Below are 25868 nucleotides of genomic sequence, written 5' to 3'. Positions count from 1 at the left end.
GCTGGTCTCGAACTCCCAGCCTCAAGCAATCTGCCCACCTCGGCCTCCCGAAGTGCTGGGATTACAGCCTTGAGTCACCAAGCCTCGCCCAAAAGTGGAAGTATGAAAAGTCTTGCCATGAACATAGCTTCTTACCTCTACTTCTTTATCACTCAAGGATCCCACGCTACACAAGCTCTGGTTGGAAGACTCACTATTAAGTGGTCCCTGAAAGAAAAAAAAAATCATAAATAAATAAATTTTAATTTAAGAGGATAGTAAAACTGAAGAAGAAGAAGCCTGATGGGTTTTTTTTTGTTTTGTTTTGTTTTGAGACGGAGTTTCACTCTTGTCACCTAGGCTGGAGTGCAATGGCATGATCTCGGCTCACTGCAACCTCTGCCTCCTGGGTTCAAGCAATTCTCCTACCTCAGCCTCCCAAGTAGCTGGGATTACAGGTGCCCACCACCACATCCAGCTAATTTTTGTATTTTTAGTAGAGATGGGGTTTCACCATGTTGGCCAGGCTGGTCTCAAACTCCTGACCTCAGGTGATCAGCCTGTCTCAACCTCCCAAAGTGGTGGGATTACAGGCATGAGCCACCACACCGGGCCAAAGCCTGATGATTCTGATGTCTAACTCAGGTCAGAGAAGGCAAAAGTTAACTGCATCAACTTCAAGCCAACCTGAATAGAACTCAATTGCGGTGCTGTACCCTCCATATTAAAATTATCTACCATTACTTTCATTATTTTACAAACTCTGTACTCATGTGCAGATTTTCTCTTCTATAGTACTTCCACATGTACCGAATTGTTTATGAAAAATAAACATGAGAAATCAACTCTCTTGGCCTCTTATAACACAAAAGAACAGTACCTGAAAGTTGAGATGTTAAGGGGTATATTAAGAGTTCCTTATGAAGCATGGTCAAAGCTCATATGAAGGAAATGTTTTTCTAAGCTAAGCCTTACGGAGGCATGAATGCTAGCTCAAAAAAAGTTTACAGGAGACTGACACTGAGAATAACAGTGTAAGGAAGCTCCACTACCTGCTCCTCAGTGGAAGCAGCGAAAATTATCAAATAACAAGCACTCAAAGTCTCTGAGTCCTAAAGGCAAACAGGAAATGAAGAAACAGGCTGAGCATGGTGGCTCATGCCTATAATCCAAGCATTTTGGGAGGCTGTAGTGGGGAGATCACTTGAGGTCGGGAGTTCGAGACCAGGCTGGCCAACATGGTGAAACCCCATCGTTACTAAAAATATAAAAATTGGCCAGGCATGGTGGCTCACACCTGTAATCTCAGCACTTTGGGAGGCCGAGGCAGGTGGATCACCTAAGGTCAGTTCAAGACCAGCCTGGTCAGCATGGTGCAACCCCATCTCTACTAAAAATACATAAATTGGCCAGGCCATGGGTGGCGGGCACCCGTAATCCCAGCTACTCAGGAGGCTAAGGCAGGAGAATTGCTTGAACCCAGGAGGTGGAGGCTGCAGTGAGCCAAGATCACACCACTGCACTCCAGCCTGGGTGACAAGAGCAAGGGTCTGCCTCAAAAAAAACAAAATACAAAAAATTAGCTTAGCATGGTGGCGCATGCCTATGATCCCAGCTACTCGGGAGGCTGAGGCAGGAGAATCTCTTGAACCCAGGTGGCAGAGGTTGCAGCGAAGAGAACACCCCCCCCCCTCCACCCGGGGGGAAAGGGGAACCCTGTTTCCAAAAAAAAAAAAAAAAAAAAGAAAGAAAGAAACATTTATTCAATAAACTCTATGAAAATTCAGTCAGAAAAGTGACAGTCTATGGAATCTGAACAAAGATCCCACTCCTGGCCCCATCAGCTAGGCTCTGGGAGCTGCAGCCAAGAATACAAGTGTCCCCTTTCCCCAAAATCCAAGCCTGAGGTTTTTTTTTTTTGAGACAGGGTCTTGCTTTTGCTCGTTTTGTTGTCCAGGCTGGAGGGCAGTGGTGCGATCTTGTCTCACTGCTACCTCTGCCTCCTGGGTTCAAGCGATTCTCCCGCCTCAGCCTCCCAAGTAGCTGGGATTACAGGTACACGCCACCACACTCAGCTAATTTTTGTATTTTTAGTAGAGATTTTTTTTTTTTTTGAGATGGAGTTTCACACTGTCGCCTAGGCTGGAGTGCAGTGGCGCAATCTCAGCTCACTGCAAGCTCCGCCTTCTGGGTTCACGCCGTTCTCCTGCCTCAGCCTCCCAAGTAGCTGGGACTACAGGCGCTCGCCACCACGCCCAGCTAATTTTTTTATTTTGTTTAGGAGAGATGGGACTTCACTGTATTAGCCAGGATGGTCTCTATCTCCTGACCTCATGATCTGCCCGCCTCGGCCTCCCAAAGTGCTGGGATTACAGGTGTGAGCCACTGCGCCTGGCCCAAGAGATGGGGTTTTACCATATTTGCCAGGAGGGGCTCGAACCCCTGGCCTCAAGTGATTTGCCTGCCTCAGCCTCCCACAGTACTAGGATTACAGGTGTGAGCACTGCACTCAGCCCCGAGGGCTCTCTTTATTCCTGGGAGGGATGCAACTTCAGCATTTCTCATCCTGCCCTGACTTCTGTTGCTAAGGCTAAGTCTCAGGCAAGTACCATCAGAGGCAGGGGCTCCCTTCTTCTGCTCAATCCCTACTTGTGGAAAAGGCGCCCTTTCATAGGCATGACACACTGAGAATACTGGGAACCCAAAGACCCTTTTTCCCAGCTCATGGGACAGTGGTTCCACAACAGGAGAGACAAGCCAAGAGGACCCCAGGCTGCTGACCTACCCCACACCCTCCTAGAGCTGGGGTAGCATTCACAGAAAAGCTTGCCATTGTCCCCACCTCTACCACTAGCACACTGGCTCAGATACTTTGCCTAAGGGAAGAAACAGGAACACAGAGTATCTCAAAGGACCTAACTTCACTTGCAGGAGTGTGACAAGTTTCAGTCTAAGGGTGTTCCCAAAAACAATGGGGGTTGTAGTACTAGGCAAGTGGAAAGAGGTTCCTGGATGTAAAGAAGATACAGCCTAGACTGCAGACTGACTAGTTTGTAGGAGAGACCCAGGGCATAAAACAGCCACAAGGAGCCTTCCTTTTATAACTAATGACTAGTTCAGCAAGGTTGTAGAATACAAGATTGATAGACAAAAATCCATTTTTTTATACTTGCAATGAACAATCTGAAAATGAAGAAAATAATTCCATATACAGTAGCATCAAGAAGAAGAAATAATTCTATAGTATAAACAATAATAATTTACTATTGTTTTGCCATGTTGGCCAGGCTAGTCTCGAACTCTTGACCTCAGATGATCCACCCGCCTCCACCTCCCAAAGTGCTGGGATTACAGGCGTGAGCCACCATACCAGGCCCCAGCTGACTTCTTTGTAGACATTGGTAGGCAAATTCTAACATGCATATGGAATTGCTAGGAACCAATTCTGAAAAAGTAGGAAGGCTCATACTTCACCACCTAAAACAAAGCCAAAGTAATCAAGACAGTACAGTACTAGCATAAGGTTAGATCAATGGAATAGAATTGAGAGTCTAGGAATAAATCCATAATTGTGGTCAAATGATTTTTGACAAGGGTGCCAACACAATTCAATGAGGGAAAGAATAGTCTTTTCAGCAAATGGTGCCAGGAGTAGATAGCCACAGGCAAAACAATGAAGTTGTACCCTTGCTTCACATCCACATAAAAATTAACTCAAAACAGGCTGGGAGCAGTAGCTCACTTCTATAATCCCAGCACTCTGGGAGGCCAAGGTGGGTGGATCCCTTGAGCTCAGGAGTTCGAGACCAGCCTGGCCAACATGGTGAAACCCCATCTCTACTCAAAATACAAAAAATTAGCCAGGCATGGTGGTGTGCACCTGTGGTCCCAGCTACGTGGAGGCTGAGGTGGGCAGATCGCATGAGCCCGCGAAGCAGAGGTTGCAGTGAGCCAAGATCACACCACTGCACACTGCACTCCAGCCTGGGTGACAGAGCCAAGATCGTTGTCTCAAAACAAAAAAATTATGAGTAAAATAAGAACATGTTTATTACTTAATTTGAAAAGCAATTTTTTCCTATTTTTATGTTACTGCTAATATACAGAAATTATCAATTTTCATGGTTTTTATTTAGCCAGTCACTTTACTGAATTGTTCTTCGTAATCATTTTCAGTCTTTTCCTTTCCTTTTTTTTGGAGATGGAGTTTCGCTCTGTAGCCCAGGCTGGAGTGCAAAGGTGTGATCTCAGCTCACTGCAACCCCTGCCTCCTGAGTTCAAGCAATTCTCCCGCCTCAGCCTCCCAAGTAGCTGGGATTACAAGCACACATCACCATGCCTGGCTAATTTTTTTGCATTTTTAGTAGAGAAGGGGTTTCACCGTGCTGGCCAGGCTGATCTGGAACTCCTGCCTTCAAGTGATCCGTCCAACTCAGCCTCCCAAAGTGCTGGGATTATAGCCATAAGCCACTGCGCCCGGCCCAGTTTGTTCCTTTCGATTTAATTTTTTAGGTACAAAATCATAACATTTGTAAGTAACAAGGTTTTATCTTCCTTTCTATAACTTACACCTCTTATTTGTTTTACATTTTACTGCACTGAATAAAACACGAAACAATAATCATAAAAAACATTTTTCCGTTCTTCATTTTCATGGTAACACCTCTAAAGCTTTACCATTAAAAACTACATTAACCCATTTATGCCCGAGGTTGCAAATTTCTTCTGTGAAAACTCAGACCTTGGTGACGACCTTGAGCAGTAGAATATAAATAACTCCCACAAGCTTAGCAACCCAATAATGAAACACTAAGCATAAATGGGCTAAGACCCCAAACAGACAAAACAATCGTGAAAAAGAACAAAGTTGGAGGTCCCGCACCTTCCTGATTTCAAAACTTACTACATGCCGGGCGCGAAGGCTCACGCCTATAATTCCAGCACTTTGGGAGGTCGAGGTGAGCATATCACCTGAGGTCAGGAGTTTGAGACCAGCCTGGCCAACATGGTGAAACCCGGTCTCTACTAAAAATACAAAAATTAGTTGGGTATGGTGGCAGGTGCCTGTAATTCCAGCTACTCGGGAGGCTGAGGCAGGAGAATCACTTGAACCCGGGAGGAGGAGGTTGCAGTGAGCTGAGATCACACCACAGAACTCCAGCCTGGGCTACAAAGACTCCGTCTCAAAAAAAAGAAAAAAAGGAAGAAAACAGGGAGAAAGTGTTACAGTGTTGAATTTAGCAACGATTTCTCGAATGTGACACCAAAAGTAGGGATAAAAACAGTAAAAATACATAAAATAGACATCAAAATTTAAAATCTCTGTGCATTAAACAACACAATCAACAGAACAAAAAGGAAACCCATGGAATGGGAGAAAATTGCAATTTATATATATGGTAAGGCATTAATAACCCAAATATATGAATAACTGCTACAACTCAACAACAACAAAATAACAACCCAATAAAAAAATGGGCAAAGAACTTGAACAGATATTTCTCCAAAGATATAAAAATGGCCAACGACCACATGAAAAGATGCTCAAAGTCACTAATTTTAGGAAACTGCAACTCACAACAAGACATCACCTCATATTCATTGAGGTGGCCACTACCAAGGAAACAAAAAACCAACCAACCCCACAAAATAACAAGTATTGGTGAGGATGTGGAGTAACTAGAATACTTGTACACTGCTGATGGGAATGTACAATGGTGTAGCCACTATGGAAAACTATGGCAGTTCCTCCAAAACAGAATTACCATATGATACAACAATTCCATTTCTGGGAATATACCCAAAACAGTTGAAAGCAGGGCCTCAAAGAGATAGCTGTGCAACCATGTTCACAGCAGTATTATTCACAATAGCCAAAAGGTGGAAGCAACTCAAATACCCATCAACAAATCAATGGATACAAAATGTGGTGTACACATGAAATTCTACATTCTACAACATGGATAAACCCTGAGAGCATTATGCTAAGTGAATAAGCCAGTCACAAGAAGACAAATACTTTGTGATTACACTTAGATGAGGCACCTATAATAGTCAAATTCATAGAGACAAAGTAGAATGGTAGCTGCCATGGATTTGGGGGGAAGGTAGATATGAGGAGTTGTTTAATGGGCATTTTAGTTTTCAATTTCCAAGGTTAAAAAAGTTCTGGAGATTGGCTGCAAACAATGTGAATGTATTTACTACTGAACTGTACACTTAAAAATGGTTAAGGTGGTGGGCCGGGAGCGGTGGCTCGGGGCCAGGCGCGGTGCCTCACGCCTGTAATCCCAGCACTTTGGGAGGCCAAGGCAGGTGGATCACCTGAGGCCAGGAGTTTGAAACAAGCCTGGCCAATATGGCGAAACCCCGTCTCTATTAATACAAAAATTAGCCGGGCGTGGTGGCGGGCGCTTGTAATCTCAGCTACTCAGGAGGCTGAGGCAGGAGAATGGTTTGAACCCAGGAGGCAGAGGTTGCAGTGAGCCAAGATAGCACCATTGCACGCCAACCTGGGCAACAAGAACGAAACTCCACCTCAAAAAGAAAAAAAAAAAAAAGGTTAAGATAGTAAATTTTATGTTATGTGTATTTTACCACAACTAAAAAGTTTTTGAAACTGTATTGTTTTTAAAATTACAAAGTAGGAATAACTACTGAGTTTATCTTTTTTTTTTTTTTTTTTTTAAATTATTATTGACTGGGCATGGTGGCTCACACCTGTAAGCCCAGAACTTTGGGCGGCTGAGGTGGTGGATCATTTGAGGTCAGGAGTTCAAGATCAGCCTGGCCAACATGGTGAAACCCCCAAATCTACTAAAAATACAAAAATTAGCCAGGTGTGGTAGCACTCACCTGTAGTCCCAGATACTTGGGAGGCTGAGGCAGGAGAATCGCTTGAACCCAGGAGGTGGAGGTTGCAATGAGCTGAGATTGTACCACTGCACTCCAGACTGGGCAACAAAGCGAGACTCCATCTCAAAAAAAGAAAATTATTATTTATTTGCTGTGTTGTAAAGTAGTAACAATAATAACTAACACTTATGTAGCACTTTTTTAAAACACAATCCTCAAAAGCTCACATTATGTAGCACTTTACAGGCAAGACATTCTATGTTAGTATACTTAATCCTCACAGCTTATAAAAACAGACCCTTGGCCGGGCACAGTGGGCTCACGCCTGTAATCCCAGTACTTTGGGAGGCTGAGGTAGGCAGATCATGAGGTCAGGAATTCAAGACCAGCTTGGCCAACATGGTGAAACCCCATCTCTACTAAAAATACAATAATTAGCTGGACATGGTGCCGGGCACCTGTAATCCCAGTTACTCAGGAGGCTGAGGCAGGAGAATCGCTTGAAACCAGGAGGCGGAGGTTGCAGTGAGCTGACATCATACCACTGTACTCCAGCCTTGGCAACAAGAGCAAAACTCCGTCAAAAAAAAAAAAAAAAAAAAAAAAGGCCAGGCAAGATGGCTCATGCCTGTAATCCCAGCACTTTCGGGTGGCCGAGGCAGGTGGATCACGAGGTCAGGAGTTTAAGAACAGCCTAGCCAAGATGGTGAAACTCTGTCTCTACTAAAAATACAAAAAATTAGCTGGATGTGGTGGCAGGCGCCTGTAATCCCAGCTACTCTGGAAGCTGAGGCAGAGAACTGCTTGAACTCGGGAGGTGAGGTTGCAGTGAACCAAGATCACACCACTGCACTCTAGCCTGGGTGACAGAGCAAGACTCCGTCTCAAAAAACAAAACAAAACAAACAAAAAAAGACCCACAAAAATATATTCAACTCATTTTTCACAAAAGTACAAAAGCAATTTAATAGGGTGCACCCCTGTGATCCCAACACTTTGAGAGCATGAGGTGGGAGGATCGCCTGAGGATCACTCGCTTGAGGATCACTTGAGCCCAGGAGTTTGAGACCAGCCTGGGCAACAAAGCGAGATCTGATCTGTACAAAAACATGAAAAAATTAGCCAGCCATGGTGGCACTGTCTGTAGTCCTAGCTCCTAGCTACTCAGAAGGCTGAGGCGGGAGCTCAGGAGTGCAAGTGCAAGGTTACAGTGAATTATGATCACACCACTGCACTCCAGCCTGGACAACAGAGTAAAACCCTGTCTCTTCAAAAAAAAAAAAAAAGGCAATTTAATAAATCACATAAATTGAAAAAAAGAGACTTTTAAATAAACGCTACTGGAACAACTAGATGCATAGGCAAAAACAAACAAACCAACCTTGCTTACACCTTATAAAATATTAACTCGGCCGGTGCAGTGGCTCACGCCTGTAATCCCAGCACTTTGGAAGGCCGAGGCAGGTGGATCACCTGAGGTCTGGTGTTTAAGACCAGCCTGGCCAACGTGGTGAAACCCCGTCTCTAATAAAAATACAAAAAATTAGCCGGGCATGGCAGCGGGTGCCTGTAATCCCAGGAACTTGGTAGGCTGAGGCAGGAGAATCGCTTGAACCTGAGAGGCAGAGGTTGCAGTGAGCTGAGATCACACCATTGCACTCCAGCCCGGGCAACAAGAGCAAAACTTCGTCTCTAATAATAATAATAATAATAATAATAATAATAATAATAAAAATAGATAAATAAATAAATAAAATTTTAAAAGAGAAAAAACAAAATAGATCAAGAACTTAAATATAAAACATAACACCGTTAGGAAAAAAGGGGAGAAAAGTCTCTACAACCTAGAACTAAGCCAACAGTTCCTAGACTTGACAGCAAAAGCTCTAATCCACAAAAGGAAACTGATAAATGGAACCTCATCAGAAGTACAGAGTAAGACCCTGTAAACAGGATGAAGAAACAAATTACTGACTGGAAGAAAATATTTTCAAGCCACACATCTGCCAAAGAACTTGAGATTAGACTATCTAAAGAATTCCAATTAGAAAACTGGCAAAAAATATGAACAGACATTTTACTAAAGAGGATGCAGGCCAGGGGCGGTGGCTCACCAACACTTTGGGAGGCTGAGGCAGGCGGATTACCTGAGGTCGGGAGTTTGAGACCAGCCTGACCAACAAGGAGAAACCCTATCTCTACTAAAAAATACAAAATTAGCTGGGCATGGTGGTGCATGCCTGTAATCCCAGCTACTTGGGAGGCTGAGGCAGGAGAATTGCTTGAACCCGGGAGGCGGAGGTTGCAGTGAGCCAAGACCATGCCATTTGTACTCCAGCCTGGGCAATAAGAGGGAAACTCCATCTCAGAAAAAAAAAAAAAAAAGAGGCGGGGCATGATGTAAAGATGGTTAATGAGGCCAGGCGTGGTAGCTCAAGCCTGTAATCCCAGCACTTTGGGAGGCTGAGACGGGCAGATCACTAGGTCAGGAGATCGAGACCATCCTGCCTAACACGGTGAAACCCCATCTCTACTAAAAAATACAAAAAACTAGCCGGGCGAGGTGGCGGGCGCCTGTAGTCCCAGCTACTCGGGGGGCTGAGGCAGGAGAATGGCGTAAACCCGGGAGGCGGAGCTTGCAGTGAGCTGGGATCGTGCCACTGCACTCCAGTCTGGGAGACAGAGCGAGACTCCGTCTCAAAAAAAAAAAAGATGGTTAATGAGCATAAGAAAAGATGTTCAACACGTTAGCCTTTAGGGAAATAGAAGTTTAAACCACAATGAGATTTCATTACACACCTATAAGAATGGTTAAAATAAAAAATAGCAACAACACTAAACGCTGTCAAGGATGAAGAGAAACTGAATCACTTACATATATTGCTGGTGAGAATGTAAAAAGGTAAAGCCTATTTTGTTTGACGGTTTCTTTTAAAACTAACAATGCCACCAGGCGCAGTGGCTCACACCTGTAATCCCAGCACTTTGGGAGGCCAAGGCGGGCGGATCATGAGGTCAGGAGATTGAGAACATCCTGGCTAACACAGTAAAACCCCGTCTCTACTCAAAAACAAAAAACTAGCTGGGGGTGGTGGTGGGCGCCTGTAGTCCCAGCTACTCGGGAGGCTGAGGCAGGAGAATGGTGTGAACCCGGGAGGCGGAGTTTGCAGTGAGCTGAGATCGTGCCACTGCACTACAGTCTGGGCGACAGAGCAAGACTCCGTCTCAAAAAAATAAAAAACAAACAAAAACACTAAAACTGATCATTTGACCCAGCAACTGCACTCTTGAACATTTATTCCAGAGAAAGAAAAATATGTTGGTGTAAAAACCTCTATAAGAATGTTCATAGCAGCTTTATTCATAATAGCCAGAAACTGGAAACAAACCAAATGTCCTTGTGGAGGCAATGGTTAAGCCAAGTGTACTATATCCACACCATGGAACACTACACAGAAATAAAAAGGAATGGCCTATTTATACATGCAAAATCTTGGAACTTCAAGGAAATTATGCTGAGTGAAAAAAGCCAATCTCAAAAAACTGTAGGCTGGGTGCAGTGGCTCACACCTGTAATCCTAGCACTTTGGGAGACCAAGGCAGGAAGATTGCTTGAACCCAGGAAGTCAAGATCAGCCTGGCCAATATAGTGAGACCCTGTCTCTACAAAAAATTTAAAAACTAGCTAGTGTGGTGGTATGCACCTGTAGTCCCAGCTGCTCTGGAGGCTGAGATGGGAGGATCTCAGCTTGAACCTAGGAGGCAGAGGCCAAGGTGAGCTAAGATCGCATCACTGCATTCCAGTCTGAGTGACAGGGAGAGACTCTGTCTCAAAATAAAAGGTTGTGTACTTTGTGATTCCATTTATATATATTACATTCTTGAAATAATGAAATTATACAGGAAAACAGGTTTGTAGTTGTCAAGGATTAAGGTTTCAAGGGAGAGTGGGTGGGTGTGGCTACAAAGGCGTAGCAGGAAAGAGCCTTGTGATGAAGTAGTTCTGCATCTTGACTGCAGTGGTTACAACAAGCTACACATGTGATAAAATTGCCTAGAAGTGTAATACACACACACACACACACACACACACACAAATGATTCATGTATAACTTCAAATCTGAATTAGTCCTATGGATTGTATCAATGTCAATGTTTTGGTTTTAATAATGTACTAGAATTCTACAGGAGGAGAGATGCAGGTGCATGAACAGAACCTTCCTATACATTTTGTGCAACTTCCTGCCAACCTCTAATTAATTACTCTGAAATAAAAAGATTTTTCTGAAGTGTTTGGGTTTTTATGTATTACTTGTTACTGTAAAGTAATATTATATATTATGTATTACTTATTACTGTAAAGTAATAATAAAAAAAATAAACACTTATGAAGCATTTGCTAGGGCCAGGTATATCAGGACATTTAATCCTCCTAACAACCTGTTATGAGCTGAACTATGTCCTCCCAAAATTCCTATGTTGAAGCCCTAATCTCCGGTACTTTAGTGTATTTGGAGATAGAAGCGTAAATCCAATAAAATTGGTATTCTTATGAGAGGAGATCAGGACAAAGAGTAAGAGAGAGCAAGTGAGCACGCACAGACATGTATGCACACAGAGGGACTACAATATGAGGCCACAGGAAGGAGGCAGACATCTGCAAGCCAAGGAGAAAGGCCTCAGAAGAAACCAAACCTGCTGACACCTTGCTATTGCACTTCTAGCCTCCAGAATTATAAGAAAATTAATTTATGTTGTTTAAGCCACACAGTCTGTGGAATCTGTTATGGCTGCCCTACCTTGTGAGGTAGCTGCTCTTATTACTCACAGATGAGGAAAGTGTAAGAGAAGATCAATAAACTCATTCAAGGTCACACAGCCATTAGGAAGCAAAGTCAAGATCTGAACCAAGGCTATCTGGTTCAAAAAAGTACTCCTCATCATTAAGCCGTACTTAGTCTATAGGTGCTGTTACGACAGAATGCCTGAGACTGGGTAATTTTTTTTGGAGACAGGGTCTCGCTGTCACCCAGGCTGGAATGCAGTGTTCCAATCCTGGCTCACTGCAGTCTTGATCTCTGGGCTCAAGCAATCCTCTTGCCTCAGCCTCCCAAGTAGCTGGGATTACAGGCATGCGCCACCACGTCTGGCTAATTTTTGTGTTTTTGTAGAGAGGGAGTTTCACCACTTTGCTCAGGCTGGTCTCAAACTCAGGCTCAAGCAGTACGCTCGCCTCCACCTCCCAAAGTGCTGGGATTACAGGCATGAGCCACTGCACCCAGCAGACTGGGTAATTTATGAAAAACAGAAATTTAATTTCTCACAGTTCTAGAGGCTGGGAAATACAATGTCAAGGCACCAGCAGGTTAGGTGTCTGGTGAGGGTCCAGGCTCTGCTTCCAAGATGGTGCCTTGAACACTGTGTCCTCCAGAGGGAAAGAATTCCTTCATCCTCACAAAGTAGAAGGCAGAAGGGCAAGAGGGAATGGATACTGTCCTCACATGGCAAGGTGTAAAAACAGACAAGGTTATGCCACTAAGCCTTTAAAAGGATACCTAGTCCCACTCATGAGAGGAGAAGCTGTCTTTACCTAATCACCTCTTAATACACTGGCAACACCTGAATTTTGGAGGGGACACATTCAAACCACAGCACTGACTCTAGACATATTAATGAGTTTTTAAACACTGAACATGTCTGACACTCCTAGGATCAACTACTTGAAACAAAACAAAGGAATAATCTGCTGTGGCCATTTGCTAGCATTTTTATTTGAATTTAAACATCTATACATTCATAAATGAGATTAGGTTATACTTCTACTTTTTCATGTTTGTCATTTTGCTGTCAGTTGTTTACTTCTATCTTATTATTCAACATGAGGAATATCTGCTTCTTAAAAGGTTAGGAGAGACCAGGAGTGGTGGCTCACACCTATAATCTCAACAATTTGGGAGGCTGAGGAGGGAAGACTACTTCACCCCAAGGGTTCCAGACCATCTTGGGCAGCATAGCAAGATCCCATCTCTACAAAAAATTAGAAAATTACCTGGGTGTGGTGGCCCATGCCTGTGGTCCCAGCTACATGGGAGGGCTGAGGTAGAGGAACTGCCTGAGCCCAGGAGGTCGAGGCTGCAGTGAACCATGTTTGTACCACTGCACTCCAGCCTGGGTGACAGAGCAAGATCCTGTCTCAAAAAATAAATAAATAAATGAATAAAATAAATAAAAGGAGAAATCACCAATACCTACAGAGTGGACTTTTGCCCCCTTAAGGTGGTATGGGGGAGAGGAGTAAATAGTTTTACAATCGCCTCAATTTTTTTCTTGGTTACAGGAGTTTATTCTGGTTTTGTTGTTGTTGCTGAGATGGAGTCTCACTCTATTATTGCCCAGGCTGGAGTACAGTGGTGCGATCTCGGCTCACTGCAACCTTCACCTCCCAGGTTCAAGCGATTCTTGTGCCTCAGCCTCCCGAGTAGCTGGGATTACAAGCGCACACCACCACGCCCAGCTAATTTTTGTATTTTTAGTAAAGACAGGGTTTTACCATGTTGCCCAGGCTGGTCTCAAGCTCCTGACTTAGCTGGATCTGCCTGCCCTCGGCCTTCCAAAGTGCTGCGATTACAGGCATGAGCCACTGCACCCAGCCCCTATTCTGATTTTTATGTCTTATTTCGTCAGTACTAATTCCTAGTGTCTTTGAAATTATTTATTGAGACTTTCATATAACTAACAACATTCACTTCCAGTATTTTCTTTTTGTAAGTCCTCAGTACCTTTTGTTATATCCGATGTACTCTCCTTCATTTTGCCTTTTGTTTCCTAATTTTCCAACTCTTGATTATTTCCCATTCTTCTGTTTTGCAATGTATTTATTTATTCTTGCATATTTATTGTTTTTTCCTCCTCTTTTCTAGATCTCCTAAAACCATAAATTGAATGGTAAATTCATACTCTAGTACATTAAATGCTTCTTTGTCCACATTATTTAAGTTTAACTATGTGGCATTTTATCTTATTTTCTTAGTAAAATAGTCTGTTACTTGTCATTTGGCTATATAATAGCTACCTGGGAGAATGCTTACTAATATCCCTGTCACTTGGGAGGGAAAATTATCCTTTAAAAGAGCCACCCACAGACTCAAAAAGAAAAAAAAAAAAACTAGCAAATTTTTTAAATTAACTAGTCTGATATGTTAAATCAAAACTAATTTTGATAAGATCTCTCCATAAAAGCTCTACTGTTTATGACAACATTTAAACTGCCTCCCCTGTCTCCTTCTGATAATAATTTTCTAAGTAAAAAAATCAAATGGACAGTTTAGAAGACGAACAAGAGTCAAGTTTCTTGTTTTTACAAGAGTACAGTTTGCAAAAATAAAGTAAAACATGTTTCTAATATACTTAAAATGTACTTTTTTTTTCCAGAGGGGGATCTTAAAAAATACTTTAGTTATAAGCCTAGAGAAAATTCTGTGGATAAATTATAAATCCATGAACACTGAGGTTAAGATGCAAATGTTGACACCAGTCCTTCAGCACCACGAAGGAGGCTCATATAAACTAAGAAAAACTGTAGAATAGAGGCCAAAGGTTAATCTTTCACTTAAAAGTTTAAATGTCAACATTTGCTGAGTTTCTAAAGTTTTCATTTCCTCCTTAGACCAAATTGGCAGCTTTCAACTGAGAACAGAAGACAAAAGTTAAACCTGCCTAGGTATGAAGAAGCACAGCTGCCAACAAAGTCAAACTGCCCCATACTCCAGTAAAGAAGATAATGCCATTTTAAAAACTAAGCATCTCTATGCCTTTTATTTTAGTCATTAGTAGTACTACCTTTCCACACCATACCAGAGTCAAAATAGCAATCAAAATAGTCTGACTCCCAGAGACCTTACAACATTCCTAGAAGTGAAACAGATGTGAAATCTGTTAGGTTGTTTTCTTACTTGATGTGTATAAACAGAAGAGTTCTAGGTCAAGTGAAAAAAAGTTTAACTTTTTTTTTTTTTGAGATGGAGTTTCACTCTTTTTGCCCAGGCTGGAGTGCAATGGCACGATCTTGGCTCACCGCAACCTCCACCTCCCGGGTTCAAGAGATTCTCCTGCCTCAGCCTCCCGAGTAGCTGGGATTACAGGCATGAGCCACCATGCCTGGCTAATTTTGTATTTTTTAGTAGAGACAGGGTTTCTCCATGTTGGCTGGGCTGGTCTTGAACTCCTGACCTCAGGTGATCTGCCCACCTTGGCCTCTCAAAGTGCTGGGATTACAGGCATGAGCCACCACACCCGGCCTTTTTTTTTTTTTTTTTTTTTTGAGATGGAGTCTTACTCTGTCACCCAGGTTGGAGTGCAGCGGCATGATCTCGGCGGCTCACTGCCTCCTCTGCCTCCTGGGTTTAAGCGGTTCTCCTGCCTCAACCTCCCGAGTAGCTGGGACTACAGGTGCGCACCACCACATCCAGCTAATTTTTTTATATTTCTACTAGAGACGGGGTTTCACCACATTGGCCAGGCTGGTCTCGAACTCCTGACCTCATGATCCGCCCACCTTGGCCTCCCAAAGTGCAGGGATTACAGGCATGAGCCACTGTGCCTGGTCAAAAGCTTAACTTTAATCATAAAAATGAGAATCACAGATGCTCAATCAATTCCCAGATTGCAGTTTACAGATCTAGAACCCACTGAATGAAGAGAAGGTCAAGTTTCCATGAGGATGACACTACTACATAGACAAAAATTTCTATGATACCATTAATTTTTCTCCTAGACATCCACAAAAGGACCTATGGCCTCTTATCAGGATGGCTATGTATTGGGGAAAAGGATTATCAACTAGACACTGGCTCTGAACTAGCATTAATTCCAGAAGACCCAACTGTCACTGGTCACTGTGGTCCACCAGTCAGAAGAGGATTTAGTGGAGGGCAGGTGATCAGTGGAGTTTTAGCTCAGGTTCACCTTTCAGTGGGTCCCTGAACCCATGCTGTGGTTATTTCACATTTCGGAGTGCGTGATTAAACAGACAACAACTGGCAAAATCCCCACATTACTTTCAATCTGGCAGAGAGCACTATAGCCTTTTAACTCACAAAAATCATCTTCAACAACACCCCATCTCAAGAAAAAACTTTTAAAAGAACAAAAGAAACCTGACTTATTTTAAAACTGCCGCTGGGCAGTGGCTTATGTCTGTAATCCTAGCACTCTGGGAGGCTGAGGCAGGAGGATGGCTTGAGGACAGGAGTTTGAGACCATCATGGTCAACACAGCAACACCTCATCTCTATTAAAAAATAAAAATAAAATAAAATAAATAAAAATTAATTCATCAATTAAAAAGCCAGACGAGGTGGCTCACACCTGTAATCCCAGGATTTTGGGAGGCTAAAGCAGGAGGATTGCTTGAGGCCAGGAGTTTGAGACCAACCTGGGCCAACATCGCAAAACCCCACCTTTAACAAAAATAAAGAAATTAGCCAGGCATGATGGTGCACATCTGTAGTCCCAGCAACTCAGGAGGTAGAGGTGGGAGGATGGCTTGAGCCTGGGGAGGTTGAGGTTGTGGGGAGCTGAAGTTGCACCACTGCACTCTGGCCTGGGGGACAGAACCAGAACCTGTCTCCAAAAAAAAAAAAAAAAAAGAGTAGCAAACATGCTTGGGTGGTAGAGATATAATAATGAGGTCAATTTTTTACTTCCATTTAACTTTGACCAAAAATACGGTGATTTTAAACGAATGATTCTGTGTAGTAGTAAACCAACAAAAATATCATCATATACCGTCAAGACAAAGTTCTTTGAGACAGTCTTGCTTTGTCGCCCAGGCTGGAGTGCAATGGCACGATCTTGGCTCACTGCAAACTCTGCCTCCCTGTTTCAAGCGATTCTCCTGCCTCAGCTTCCTGAGAAGCTGGGATTACAGTGGGCACCACCACGCCCAGCTAATTTTTGTATGTTTGGTACAGAGTTTCACCATGTTGGCCAGGCTGGTCTCAAACTCCTGACCTCCAGTGATCCACCTGCCTCAGCCTCCCTAAGTGCTGGGATTACAGGCGTGCTCACTGTGCCCGGCCAAAAAAAAAAAAAAAACCCACTTTTAATAAGTGACAAAACACTGTAAATAAATGTGTTTACAGGATGATTCTTTAAAGAACAATGATCCAAACTAGGTCTGTATGTATCAACATCTATCTGGTAGATCTCCAAAATCATCTGCTGAGTGGAAAATGAGCTATTACAGTTCTCATTATTATAAAACTATGCAAACATTCCTTATATAACTGAAAATTAATCATTAAAGAAAAAACAAATCCTGGCCGGGCGCTCAAGCCTGTAATCCCAGCACTTTGGGAGGCCGAGACGGGCGGATCACGAGGTCAGGAGATCGAGACCATCCTGGCTAACACAGTGAAACCCCGTCTCTACTAAAAAAATACAAAAAACGAGCCGGGCGAGGTGGTGGGCGCCTGTAGTCCCAGCTACTCGGGAGGCTGAGGCAGGAGAATGGCGTAAACTCGGGGGCGGAGCTTGCAGTGAGCTGAGATCCGGCCACTGCACTCCAGCCTGGGCGACAGAGCGAGACTCCGTCTCAAAAAAAAAAAAAAAAGAAAAAACAAATCCTAAGAGAAAACAGTATGCTTCCAATACACATAGAAGCACTAGCCATATGCAACTACTATATATTTCATTATGGGGCCTATAATCTATGTTTTTAGCTTTCTCCTTATGCTAAAAATTTCTCTTTTACCGATTAAAATACTACAAATTCAGTATTCAAATTACAGACAGAAACTAGCTCTGTACAAAATCCTGTAGCACATTCACAGTAAAGAAAACAAAGAAATAGAAAAATGAGAACAAAAATATAAAAATCAACATAATCTAGATTTAAAATACCCAAGAGGTATGTAACCTTGAAGAAAATTCAGTGACAAGTTTAGGTTTGTGGCTTTTTCTGTTGTGAAGAAACTATTACTTCACATATGAGGGAAAAAAAGAAAAAAAAAATCCGACTGCCATCTCCAGTAGAAACTGTGACAAAATTCCTCCTGGAACTGGTATAATAAGATGCAGGAGTCAATATTCCAGTTCTGGCTCTTGACTGTGGCAGACATCACTAAAACGGCCTTCCTTCAAGGCCCAGAAGTTAAGATAGTAACTTCAAGTTTGTATAACCAATGACTACCTCCTACATACACACACATCCTAGCACTGGTTCCAGGTTCTACCTATCTGTCTGGAGAAGACAGTTGGAAGAGCGTTCCACTAAGGCATGGCAATCTCATCTGTGACCTGCCGATTTCAAAAATTACACTACTAACCTATAATCAAATGATGGCAGTACATTTGGTATAACCCACATATAGACTCTCAGCTAGATAACTGTTACCTACGACTCTAAAGTACATATTTCCAAGACACAGGCTCATGGCTCAGAGTTAAACTAACTTGCAATTTAAATAGACACTGACTTGGATTAAAGCGTGTTGGCTGGGTCCAGAGGCTCACACCTGTAATCCCAGCACTGTGGGAGGTCGAGGCGGGAGGATCACTTGAGCCCAGGAGTTTGAGACCAGCCTGAGCAACATGGCAAAACTCCATTTCCACAAAAAAAATAATAATAATTAGCCAGGCAAGATGGCGTGCACCTGTAGTCCCAGCTACTAAGGAGGCTGAGGTAGGTAGATCTATTAAGCCCAAGAGATAGAGGTTGCACTGAGCCTTGATCACGCCACTGCACTCCAGCCTGGAATTAGTATAATAATAAGATGCAGGAGTCAACATCCCACCCAACATTCTGGGTGACACAGCAGGACTGCGTCTCAAAAAAACATTGAAAACAAAGTGTAGTAAAAGCATTTTTAAAATGGTGTGTCAAAAATAAAAAATAGAAAAAAAAGAAGAAGAAAAAAAAACTGGTGTCTTGAGCCGCACGTGGTGGCTATTGCCTGTAATCCCAACACTTTGGGAGGCTAAGGCAGGAGGACCACTTGAGGCCAGGACTTCAAAACAGCTTGAGCAACGTGGTAAGACCCGGTCTTTACCAAAAAAAAAAGAAAGAAAGAAAAAGCTGGGTATGATAGTGCATGACCGTAGTCTTCACTTCTTGGAAGGCTGAGTTGTGAGGATCACTTAAATCCAGGAGTTTGAGGCGACAGTGAGCTATGATCGCACCACTGCACTTTAGTCTGGGCAACAGAGCAAGATCCTGCCTCTAAAACAAAATTTTAAAATAAGAAATAAAACTGGCACTTTGACAATATCAGCTGTGAGGTTTGCCACAAGAAATCCTGACAGTGTTTTTTCTTGTGAGTGACGTACTTTTAAAATAAAATCACGGCCAGGCAGAGTGGCTCACACCTGTAATTCCAACACTTGGGGAGGCTGAGTCAAGTGGATCACTTTAGGTCAGGAGCTCAAGACCTGGGCAACACAGCAAAATCTCGTCTCTACTAAGACTTCCAAAATTAGCCAGGCATGATGGCACACACCTGTAGCCCCAGCTATTCAGGTGGCTAAGGAAGGAGAATCACTTGAACCTGCGAGGCGGAGGTTGCAGTAAGCCAAGATCACGCCACTATACTCCAGCCTGGGCGACAGAGTGAGAGTCAGTCTCAAAATAATAAATAAATAAATATAAAAATAAAAATAAAACAGATTCAAAATTAGCACTATAATTTTTTTTTTTTCAGGTAAGGTCTCACTCTTCGCCTAGGCTCATTGCAGTGGTGCGATCACAGCTCACTGGCAGCCTCAACCTCCCAGGCTCAAGCAATCCTCCCACCTCAGCCCCCTAAGTAGCTGAGACTGCAGGTTCATGCCGCCATGTCCAGTTTTTTTTTTATTTAATTTTTTTGTGGAGGTGGCGTCCTAGGCTGGTCTCAAATTCCTGGGCTCAAGAGATCCACCCACCTCGGCCTCCTACTAAAGTGCAGGTATTATAGGCATGAGCCACCATGCCCTGCCTAAAAAATTAATTTCATTTACTTGCATTTCCTCTTGACTAGGAATGCATGGGATGGTCCAAGGGTATGACCAACAGAGAATAGCTAGTCCTGATAGTTTAAAGTCAAATAGGTATGGGACTAAATCTCTGAACCACTGTATGAAACTGGGCAAATCACTGAAGTTATATTAGCTCTTCCTGAAATCTGTGGATTTCAAAAGGAAAAACCACCTACCTTATGGATGTTTCAAGGATTAAATAGTACTATATGTTAGGGATGAGGGTAATATAGTGCCTGAAATACAGTTGGTGCTCAATGAAGATTATTAGTTACTTCTTTTCCCCTATATGGGAGTCCTGCATGGACCATCCTTAACATGAAATTTTAACCAACTGGCCAGTTTCAACCACCCTGCGAACTACCAAGCATGTATTACAACAAAATAACTTGCCACCATAGGGGCCAAATTATTCAACAAGTCACAATATTTAAGATATAACTGGCTGGGCATGGTGGCTTACGCCTGTAATCCCAGCACTTTGGGAGGCCAAGGAGGGCAGATCACCTGAGGTCGGGAGTTCAAGACCAGCCTGACCAACATGGAGAAACCCCGTCTCTACTAAAAACACAAAAGAAAAAAAAAAATTAGCCAGGGTGGTGGTGCATGCCTGTAATCCCAGCTGCTCAGGAGGCTGAGGCAGGAGAATCGTTCGAACCGGGAGGTGGAGGTTGTGGTGAGCTGAGATTATGCCAGTGTACTCCAGCCTGGGCAACAAGAGCGAAACTCCGTCTCAAAAAAAAAAAAAAAAAGATAGATAAAAGATATAACCAGGTCAGGTGCGGTGGCTCATGCCTGTAATGCCAGCACTTTGGGAGGCTGAGGTGGGTGGATCACATGAGACCAGGAGTTCAAGAGCAGCCTGGCCAACATGTCGAAACCCCATCTCTACTAAAAACACAAAAGTTAGCTGGACATTGTGGCACATGCCCATAATCCCAGCTACTAGGGTGGCTGAGGCATGAGAATCACCTGAACCCGGGAGGCAGAGGTTGCAGTGAGCTGAGATCGTGCAACAGCACTCTAGCCTAAGTGACACAGTGAGACCCTGTCTCAAAGAAAAAAAGAAAAAAAAGAAATAACTAAAAAGTAAAAGCTTTGAACCACTCATGTAGATAAAAAATGTTAAGCCAGAAACTGAGGCCCTAAATTTATTTCTCCCTTCAATTTCCATTAGATTATAAATTCTATGAGGGCACGGGTCAATGTTTTTATTCACTACTATATCCCTAACACAGTATCTACTACACAGATGTTTATAAAGACATGCTTATGAACAAATTAATGTTCTTTAATCCTTTGCACCTGAATGCCTTCATCTATGAAAGAACACAAAATAATTTCTTCTGTTCTTGGGGAACGTTTTAACATTGCACATTATTTGATGCTATTATAAACGATTTGCTTTGTTTGTTTGTTTTTATTTCAACTGCCAATTGTTCACTGCTAGTATGAGAAATACAACTAGATCTTGCAAATTGACTTGTATTCTAGCTAAACTTAAATTCTAGTAGCTTTTTTATAGCTTACTTAGGGTTTTCTATGTGTACAATCATGACATCTAAAGAATAAATAGTTTTACTTTGTAATCTGTAAGATTATTCCTTTTACTTGCCTTATTTCATTGGCTAGGACCTTTGGCACATGTTTAATAGAGGTTGTGAAAACAATTATCATTGACTTGTTTGGAGTATTATATAGAAAGCATTCACTCTTTCATCCTAACTATGATGTTATTTACACATTTTTCATAAATGCCTTTCATCAGATTAAAGAAGTTCCCTTCTATTCCTTAGTTAGCTGAGAGCTTTTATCACAAATATCACTGAACTTTGTCAAATGCTTTTTAGGGAACTATTACAAAGCCACTTAGCTTTTCTCCTTTATTCTCTTAATATGGTGAATTACAATGACTTCTAACACTAAATCAACTTTGCAACTGGGATAATCCAATTAGTTGTGTTTTTATCCACTGCTAGATTCAGTTTTCTAATATCTTGTTAATCGTTTCTGCATATATACTGAGGGACACTGAGCTACAGTTTTCTTTTTTCCTAATGTCTTGGTCTGCTTTGGTATCAAGGTAATGCTGGCCTCAAAAATGTCTTGTGAAATTTGAAAAAAAAAAAGAAAAAAAATTGTATTATTTTTTCCTTAAACACTTGATAGAATTTACCAATAAAGCCATGTAGGTCTGGTCTGGATTCTTCTTTTTAGAAAGACTTTGTTTGTTTGTGACAGTGATTGTGCCACTGCATTCCAGCCTCAACCTCCTGGGTTCAGGCAATCCTCCCACCTCAGTCTCTCAAGCAGCTGGGACCACAGGCGTGCACCACCACACCCGGCTAATTTTTATTTATTTATATTTTTTGTAGAGATGAGTCTCGCTATTTGCCCAGGCTGGTCTCAAACTCCTGGGCTCAAGTGATCCTCCTGCCTTGGCCTCCCAAAGTGCTGGGACCACAGCCATGAGTTACCGTGCCTGGGTTTGTGTGGGAAGACTTTTAATCCAATTTCTGTAATAAATATGGGATTATTCAGATTCGCATTCTTTTTTTCTTTTCTTTTTCTTCCAGTATTTTTGTGTTTCAGTATTTTTGTATTTTGCTGTTATTACCCAGGCTGGTCTCAGACTCCCAGACTCAAGTCCACCTTGGCGAACCAGAGTGCTGGGATTACAGGAGTGAGCCACCCGGCCTTGTTTTCTAGCTCATTTACTTTAGCTCTTTATTATTTCTCTTCTATTTAGATTTCTCTTTCTATTACGGCAGAATGTTAGGTCACTGATTTTAGACCTTTCTTTTAAAGCTGAAGTTTCCTTCTAAAGCACTGTATTAGCTGTATCCCACAAATTTTGATATACTATGTTTTCATTTTCATTTAGTCACAAAAATTTTCTAGTATCCCACAAATTTTGATATATTGTTTTCATTTAGTTATGAATATTTTCTAATTTCTTTTGCGAATTCTTTGACCCAAAGGTTATTTTGAAGTATGTTATTTCACTTTCAAATATTTGGAGATTTTCCAGATATCTCTTTCATTTCTAGTTTAATTCCACTGTAGTCAGAGTAGACACTACATTTCAATCCTTTTAAATTTGTTGAAATGTGTTTTGCAGCCCAGCATATGGTCTATTTTGGTAAATGTTTCATGTGCACTTGAAAAGAATGTGGGCAGAGTATTCTATAAATGTCAATTAAGTATAGTCCATTGACAGTATTGTCCAAATCTTCTATAACCTTACTGATTTTGTGCCTGCTTGTTCTATCAGTTATTGAGGGAGATGTTATAATTTCCAAATGTAATTGTGGATTTGTCTATTTCTCCTTTCAACTGTCAGTGTTTGCTTCCACTCTGTTACTGGATGCATATACATTTAGGACCGCTGTGTCTTCTCAAAAAATTGATCCTCCTTTCATGATGAATTGTGCTTTATTACCCCTAGCAATATTTTTCTTGTTCTGAGGTCTCCTTTGTCTAATAAAATCACTCTAGCTTTTTTATACTTAGTGTTTATACTTAGCTTTTTAATACTTAGTGATACTGTTTATACAGTATCTTTTTCCATTCTTTTAAATATAAAGATATAATTATCCAGATGTGGTGGTACACACTTGTAGTCTTCCCTATTTGGGAGGCTGAGGCGGGAGGATCACTTGAGCCCAGGAGTTTAAGGCTGCAGTAAACTATGATCATAACTGCAAAGAGCCACCGCACTCCAGCTTGGGCAACATAGGGAGACCCACATCTCTTTGAAAAATAAAATCACAAAAACAAAGGCCCGATCTAGGAAATTCATTGTAGTAAAAGGTTTGCTAGTAAAAGCAGGATCCCATTATAGCAAATGGTACTCTAAAAAGTTCTGTAAGAACGGGCCATAATAAAAATTTTGTTCTAATCTTTTATTTTAGAAATAAAGAAAACTTTGGAGAACTTGGTAAATTAAGTTTTTCACAAGAAATTTTTTTTTTTTTTTTCTTTAAGACAGAATCTCGTTCTGTCACCCAGGCTGGAATGCAGTTGCACGATCTTGGCTCACTGCAACCTCTGCCTCCCAGGTTCAAGCAATTCTCGTGCCTCAGCCTCCCGAGTAGCTGGGATTACAGGCACATGCCACCATGCCCAGCTAATTTTTTGTATTTTTAGTAGAGACAGGGTTTTACCATGTTGCCCAGGCTGGTCTCAACTCGTGAGCTCAGGCAATCCGCCCACCTCGGCCTCACAGTGTTAGGATTACAGGCGTGAGCCACCTTGCCTGGCCAACAAATAATTCTATACAACAAATGGCTCCTTCAGTTCTCATCCAGAGTATGTAACAATTTTCTCTTTGTTTTCCTTACTGAGTACTGTCAGTAGGTAAAAAGTAGGCTGGCACGGTTCCTAACACCTGTAATCCCAACGCTCTGGGAAGCTGAGGCGGGCAAATCACTTGAATCAAGGAGTTCGAGACCAGGCTGGGCAACATGGCAAAACACCATCTTTTTTTTCTTTTTTTTTTTGGTAAGATGGAGTCTTACTCTGTCACCCAGCCTGGAGTGTAGCAACTCAATCTCAGCTCACTGCAACCTCTGCCTCCTGGGTTCAAGCGATTCCTCTGTCTCAGTCTCCCAAGTAGCTGGGACAACAAGCGCACACCAACAAGCCTGGCTAATTTTTGTGTGATTAGTAGAGACAGGGTTTCACCGTGGTCGCCAGGCTGGTCTCCAACTCCTGACCTCGGGTGATCCACCCGCCTCAGCCTCCCAAAGTGCTGGGATTACAGGCATGACTCACCATGCCCGGCCAACCTCATCTTTACAAAAAATACAAAAATTAGCTGGGGACAGTGGTGCATGCCTGCGGTCCCAGCTACTCAGGGAGGCTGAGGTGGGAGGGTCTCTTGAGCCCCTGGAGGTTGAGGCTGCAGAGAGCCATGACTGCGCCACTGTACTCCAACCTGGGTGACAGAGAGAGAGACCATGTCTCAAACAAACAAATAAACCAAAGAAAACAGCTGATCAAGAGCTGAGACCTTTTAACTTTTGCTCCAGTATCAAGCAACACATACAGGTCCTACCTCACTTTTCCCCACATAAAATACTCTAATCATCTCTAGAAAAATCCTCTTCTAAAATCAGCTACCAAATAATAATACAGTATTCAAAAAGACAGGGCTTGGCTGGACCCAATGGCTCACGCCTGTAATCCCAGCACTTTGGGAGGCCAAGGCGGGTGGGGAACTTGAGGTCAGGAGTTCGAGACCAAAATGGCAAAACCCCACCTCTACTAAAAATACAAAAAATTAGCTGGGTGTGGTGGTGCACACCTGTAATCATAGCTACTCGGGAGGCTGAGAAAGGAGAATTGCTTGAACCCAGGAGGAAGAGGTTGCAGTGACCTGAGATTGTGCCATTGCACTCTAGACTGGGCGACAGAGCAAGACTGTCTCAAAAACAAAAACAAAAAAGATAGGGCTTTATATGACACTATCAACTATGTTTCAGTTAACTAATTCTTTTAACTTTCTAATTCATTACATGGTGCTACTGTTTTCTCTTCAGGACCTAAAAAACTAGGAATTTTAACTTTTGATAATATGTATATTACAAATTAATTCCAATATCCCAAAACATGAAAGCCCCAAGGAATCTGTTATAGTGAATGAAATTTTACTTGCACTAGTACTTGCAGAATTTAATGTGAGCCCTCATTTAAACCTATTTTACCCACACAGAATTCAAAAGAAATATGGACATTATCAGGTATAAAGGTTTGTTCTTCATATCTTCAGTAAGTCCAAGAGATAATAATGAGGATCTCTGAATTATTTTTCACCAACACAGTCAAGTTAAAATGTCAGATTGGGCTGGGCACAGTGGCTCACACCTATAATCCCAGCACTTTGGGAGGCCGAGGTGGGTGGATCACCTGAGGTCAGGAGTTCGAGACTAGCCTGGTCAACATGGTAAAACCCCATATCTACTAAAAATACAAAAGATTAGCTGGGCATGGTGGCACGGGACTATAAACCCAACTACTCAG

The 25868-nt window shown here is 42.4% G+C and overlaps 1 protein-coding gene across 8 annotated transcripts in view; it reads right to left on the bottom strand.

The window, feature by feature from the left end:
• Positions 1-25868, bottom strand: part of TLK2 (tousled like kinase 2) — a 144410-nt gene that overhangs the window by 97006 nt on the left and 21536 nt on the right. For all 8 annotated transcript variants that reach the window (XM_023192326.2, XM_031934386.1, XM_031934387.1 and 5 more), the window contains exon 3: positions 136-207. In XM_023192326.2, the coding sequence (XP_023048094.1) occupies positions 136-207 (72 nt within the window). The remainder of the gene's footprint in view (positions 1-135; positions 208-25868) is intronic.

Source organism: Piliocolobus tephrosceles, chromosome 16, assembly GCF_002776525.5.
Source record: "Piliocolobus tephrosceles isolate RC106 chromosome 16, ASM277652v3, whole genome shotgun sequence".
NCBI classification, from domain to species: Eukaryota; Metazoa; Chordata; class Mammalia; order Primates; family Cercopithecidae; genus Piliocolobus; species Piliocolobus tephrosceles.
The sequence above is the reverse complement of the archived record's forward strand: the minus strand, read 5'-3'. Positions and strand labels throughout refer to the sequence as shown.